The sequence below is a fragment of the Otolemur garnettii genome, unplaced genomic scaffold (assembly GCF_000181295.1).
Source record: "Otolemur garnettii isolate 467f Iridium unplaced genomic scaffold, OtoGar3 scaffold00081, whole genome shotgun sequence".
Taxonomy (NCBI): Eukaryota; Metazoa; Chordata; class Mammalia; order Primates; family Galagidae; genus Otolemur; species Otolemur garnettii.
The window spans coordinates 2,374,654-2,380,653 of NW_003852476.1; the positions used below are offsets into that span (position 1 = coordinate 2,374,654).

The following is a 6,000-nucleotide window of genomic DNA, read 5'->3' on the forward strand; positions in this document are numbered from 1 at the left end:
ATTTGCACGTTTACAATGTTCGTAATGAATCCATTTCCATGACTGTGGCAGTGCTAGTACCACTTTCTTTTCCAGTTTTTGCTGGAGAGAAACCACTGTGCCTCAAAGTACTGCAAGTCTGATAAATTCTGGCCGATGTTTGCCTCACATACTAGAAGCAACTTGCCCCACTGAAGGCCCAGATGGAGGCAGGGCGTGATGAAGCCGCAGACTCAGGGAGTGTGGCCTCACACACCAACCTTCCTGCTAAATGTTGCCTTCAAGTAGTTGTGAGTGCTGGGAGTGTTGGGACTGTGATTCCAGGGAGGCTGAAACGAGCACTACACACAAAAACTTGTATAGAAACCTGTTTACTTGCAAGTGGGAGACAACCAAAACCAAAGGGTTTTCACAACACAAAAATGAGACTTCCCCAAAGTAAATCTTAACTTTGAAGACACAAAACTTCAAGAAAGGGATTAAAGAACCTAAAGTCTTCTGCAAAGTAAACAGAATTATACTTGCTATTTAGGCATTAGGTGCTAAGAAAAAGTGAAACTGAAAAAAATAAATAAATTTTTAAGTGGGTTTCTCTTTGAGATGTTGAGATCCAAATTTCCAGACAAGAGGCATTGACAGGTGGCAAAGCTTGAAATGAAACTTAGAAGTTGAGGCATACCGTTAATTATGTTCATCGTCATACAACAGCTACTACTTGTTAAATCCTTTCCGTATGTCAAACAGCATCATAAGCACTTTCAGAGATGCCTGACCTAGGCATATGTATCTTTGGCTCTAATTCCATGATTTATAGAGATTTTTTTCCCTAAGAAAAAACACCCTTATTTACACTGTGGTATGTAATTTTTTCTTCCTAAAATTCAAATTCACCTGAAGCCATTGAATACTCTTGGTAATATATAAATAGAATTATTAAATAATTCTATAAATAATTATTCTATAAATAATTATTAAATAATTAAATAAGTAGTCAAAAACTACTTCCAAATAGATAACCCTCACCATCTAGATCTGATACTTTGTTGACAATTCTCCTGATGTTTGTGATAAGAGAGAAACTCTTATCTATACCATTCTAGAGACAATAGTCAGAGGCCGCAGCTCTGTGGGACGAGTCCCATCTCCCGTCTTATTCACTAACTCTACTTTTATACCATTCAAGAGACAACAGTCAGAGGCCACAGCTCCGTGGAACGAGTCCTATCTCCCGTCTTGTTCACTAACTGTATTTTTCTCTTGTTCCGCCATGAGAACTTTGGGAGTAACGTCTTGGCATACAGTGTTAATGAGTCTGCAGGGAAGAAAAGATCAAGGATCTAAGAACTTTCTGACAATTTTTACCTCTCCTATGGAGAGGGCCACTGGAGAATGAATATTTCCTTCAAAGACAGTGTTTTCTGCTTGACAATAAAAACCCTTTGATTCTACTTCAGAAATGGCCACCGTCACTCTGCACACACCAACAGGTGAAGATGCCTTGGCAAATCACAGATTTTGTAAAGTTCAGAGTGAGTCTGACATGAAAGATGTAGAAAAGGTGAAGCTAGATCCCCAAGCAGCAGCCTCTTCTTATAAATCACTGTCAAATCAAAATGGCTTGTCTTGTTTTGAGGTATTCCTAAGGTACTCATTTTTATACTAAACTTTATATTGTTTTTAATCAATATTAGCATCTAAAGTATAAAAGCATTCAAGTAGAACATACAACTATATGGGTTCAGGCAAGCTTTTCCAAACAGGGACAGTTTTGGTCCTGTGGTCATGTTCCCCTGTGACGACTTATTAAATACTGTCATTAGAAAAAAACTTGTACCCCACGATCATGTCTATTTTAATGGGAATATAATACAAAACATCTTTACCAATCACAGATAGATATAGGGCTTTCTTCTTTCCCCAAACCAGAAAACATTTATTCTTTTTTTTACTTTTTTTTTTATTGAATGGTAACTATGTACATTAATGTACTTCTGGGGTACAGTGTGGGGTTTTCACTCACAATCTGAAACACTTCCATCAAACTGGTTAACATAACCTTCATGTCATTTTCTTAGTTATTATTTTAAAACGTTCACATTCTACTCTTACAAAGATTCACTTGTACCCTTGTAAGATAAACCTCAGAAGTGATCCCTCCAATCCCCCTCCCTCCACCCAAAAACATTTATTCTTTTTGACTTGTTTTTTATTTTTTAAATTATCATGTTTTCCCAACACATATAGAAAATTCACTCATGGTACAATGTTAATCTCCCAAACTGGTAATAAAAAATGGAAGTTGAAGATCCACCCTTCACAGTTTGTTAAGTGTTTAACAATGCACCAATTATAATAGTTTTGGCTCCTTCAAGACTAATGTGTTCTGCTGAGAAGCCGTCCCCTGGAGTGGAGAGCTGTGGCTCTCTTGTCAGTTCTCTTCTGAGGTCCCTGACTGCTGTCTGATCTCAGGGATCAGTGTAGCTGTCCTAGAACTTATTCCTTAGTGTTGGGGTTTTTCTTTTTGAAGACTGTCCACTAGCATAGGTACTTTGCTCCACACACTGTTTCTGTCCTCCTTGAGCGCTGTGCAGGGCTGCGTGACGTCAGCCCACTCAGCGTCCTGAGCTCTCTGAGAGGGGGCCATGGAGCAAGGCTCGGCACAGAACACCCCCTGCAGTCACAGGACCCCCAGGAAGCCCACCCACCACTCTTCCTGGCTAGTGAAGACTCAGACATTTGCTTCTGGCCAGGAAAGCGTGGCATCTTTTAAATTTCCCCAGGGCCAAACCTCCCAGGACATGGAAGCAGGTCTGTTTGGGCACCACAGTATCAGGAATGTTGGACAAATGTTTATATAACAATTAATCCTGCTAATGCAGCTTTCCCCCCACCCCCTGGGTTCAAGACACTAGAATATTCTTTTGAAACATGATGTTCAAAAATAAATAGATCTGGGTTCCACTATTTGTAAGTATTACCTTGGGTGAGTCACTTACTTTTTCTGAACCTGTTCCCTCTGTGTTAAATTGGGGATAACAACACCTTTTTAAAAGGTGGGTGTTACCACCAATGAGGAAGATCAGAAATGCGAAAGCATCAGTATAGTGTACACACAATTTTTTAAGGGTGGGCTGACTCTGCTTCTTAGAGTTTATCCCCTTTCTTAGACTCTGCTTCTCCACCTCCCCAGAAGAACTCAATGCATTATATTCCCAAGAGAATAAAACATGCATAGTTGCATAAAACCTATTTTTAAGCCTCTCCTCTTGACCATTTGACAGGAAACTCACCTGAATTTTTTCATCGGAGATTGCTTTTCTTGTGCAGTGGCCAGATGACCAGAATAATAGACAGGGAAAAACATAATGTTCCAGTTTGTCGAGAACCAAGTCATGAAAAATGGGCAATAGAAGTTCTTATAGGTAATTTTTACAATCTGCGTGGTTCCAACCCAAGATGATGATACTGACAAGATGATTAAGAGTCCCCAGATGGCCTTCAGGATCACAGCCGTGCAGGACAGGCAGCGTGCCTTGAGTCTGTTTTCTTGGTTGCTGTTCTCAGAATGAGCCTGTGTCCCATCGTCTGCTAAAAACAGGCAGGAAATACAAATGTGTGGAAATCAGATTATAAAACAACTATCAAATGTGTCAGCTCCTTAAGAAAGACAGATGAACAAAACAGGGAGACAGTAGAACCACCAGTGTTTTTCTTTTCTACAGTCATTTCAAGAGACTAATGACTCAGGGTCATTTTATCTGTGGTGTCTCTGCCCTATAAGTTGCAGTACGTATCTGAGCCCCCTCCAGACTGGGAGGATGCTTATGAACTTGGCGGATGCTATACTGTTCTCCAGAGTGCCCTGCCCCCTTCCTCATGAGAGCATTACACATCTCAGCCCCAAAGACTTTGCCTTGGCTTTCTCTAACCAAACATAAACGGGTGTGAGGCCTGCCACCTCCCAATAGGGCTTCAGGAGTGCCCAGGGCCCCACTAGCTCTCTTGCTTTCTCCTTCTGCACTGAAATACAAAATCCCACATCCAGCTGTCCTTTCTGTCTGTGGGGGAATGAGCAGAGCCTCGCCAAAGCTGTTCTGCATCTGCCAACATGAAGAGTGAAAAATAAATATTTGTTTTTATATTCCACTGAGATTTTTTTTTTAATTGCAGCAAAGATGATTATTAAATTGAAAAGCAAAGTGTCCCAAGAACAGAGCAAGTCCTGATTGCACAAAGCCATTTCCTACTTTGCAACAAATTACTATTTAATGTGCCTGGGGGAACACAGTCACAGTAAGTTCTGCTTTGTACCTCTACATTTACTAAGAGAATTTAGTAGCACTTTCTTTTGACTTTAAAATAGCCAAAGCTCTCTGAAAGCAATGCTCATAGAGAGGCCTTTTCTCTACTGGAAACACAAGTTCAACATGATTAATTCAGGCACCTATCAGGAAGTTAAAAGGGGCAGAGGTGACTCTGAGTCTCCAGATGGAGATCCCAGGTGGTAGACTCCTTGGGGAAGGAGGCAGAGCTGGCTGCAAACTTTTCTGCCCTAAGCCACCTCCCGTAAGCATGGAGTCTGTTCTGGGGGTTAAGAAAGTGGTGAGTCCACAGATTACAAATGGTGGTGGATGGAGCGTCTCACTGGGCCCCTCTGGAATCTCTCGTCTGCCTGCTGAATGTGCTCCTACTGCCAAATGAGCTAGGTATGATGGGCCCATTGTGCTAAAAAATGTTACCTAGTTAAGGCTTTCTGATACAGTCATTTGGGAGAAGGACGAAGCAGGTCTTGAAAGTGAATTCTTCATCAGGCACTATGTGTGTAAACCAAGTAACTATGAACACAACAAGCGCTACATGACTTCTAAGTAATATAAACAATACTGAATGCTCAGGGCCTAGGGTTCCAAAAGATTAGAGCTGGAATTCTTTTATTCATTTATTCAACAAAATTTTATGGGGACGCTACCAGGAGCCAGTTAGCTAGTTAGGTCTTAGGGGTTCAAAGATGAAAGATTTGAGCTTACAGTCCAGCAGAAAGCCAGCAGACACATCCAGCCCAGTGTGGTAAGGCCACACGAGGCAGAGAAACACTTGTGAAGGAGGATGGGGTGGGGTGGGGTGGGGGAAACGCTCAGAAGAAACTTCCAGAGCACAGCGACACTGAGATGAGTCTGGAATTGTGAGTGAGCCGGCTCCTCACTATGTACAGGTGACACCTGCTCTTGGTAACAGCTCTGCAAATTCCCTCTGTGGCCATGTGCCTCATGCAAAGAATTAGAGGGATAGAATCGGGATAGATGAGAGGAGAGAATGAGAGACTCTTGTGTTGAGAGGCTGGGACAGGAACACAACCTGTCCCTCCCTAGAGATATTGTCATACCCACTTTACAGATGAGAAGGTGAGACTCGTGTTAAGGATTGTCCAAAGCTGACCCAGCCCAAGTCAGTATGAGCCCACCAGTGGCCCAAAGTTCATTCTCAATACTCGTTTGTCTCAGGTTTCAGCCTTTAGCTTTCCATTCACGCACTGGAGCTTCAGAAATGATTGGGAGAAAAAGTTTTATTTCCTGGCAGAAAAATTTTTATTTCCTACTGAGATTTAAGAAGTGATACTTAAGAGAAAGTGTACCCTTCTATACTTCAAATCTCATCATATCCAGGGACTATCTCACATATGAGGAATAATTTTACAAAGACTTTAAGTATCCCCTTGAGGTGGCAACTGCCTTTATCATCACTATTTCTGAAGATTGCGTCTATATAACCATCATGCCATGGGCAAAAATCTGAGGGTACCAGTAACCACGTAAACCCTTCCCTAGTATTGCCTCATTTTTTTTCTGTAAACTAGACTAATTGGTGCTGAGTTTTAATTTTACAGAGCATAGAAAGATTGGCTGTCCAAAGCTCTTTCATTTTTCTCACCACTTTAAACATGATTTTCTATAGCCCTGCTTAGATTTATAGTTTAGTATATATAGATTATTTAAATTAGTTTCTATTTCTTTTTTTTTTTTT

At 41.1% G+C, this 6,000-nt stretch overlaps 1 protein-coding gene across 2 annotated transcripts in view; it reads right to left on the reverse strand.

Moving 5' to 3' along the window:
• The window catches only part of SLC35F4 (solute carrier family 35 member F4), a 230,821-nt gene that overhangs the window by 23,246 nt on the left and 201,575 nt on the right, over positions 1-6,000 (reverse strand). The window contains exon 3 of one of the 2 annotated variants that reach the window (XM_023515881.1): positions 3,270-3,564. In XM_023515881.1, coding sequence (XP_023371649.1) covers positions 3,270-3,373 — 104 coding nt within the window. In that variant the 5' untranslated portion in view covers positions 3,374-3,564. Of the gene's footprint in view, positions 1-3,269; positions 3,568-6,000 lie in introns of both variants that reach the window. The other variant, XM_003794444.2, reaches the window with a different exon arrangement.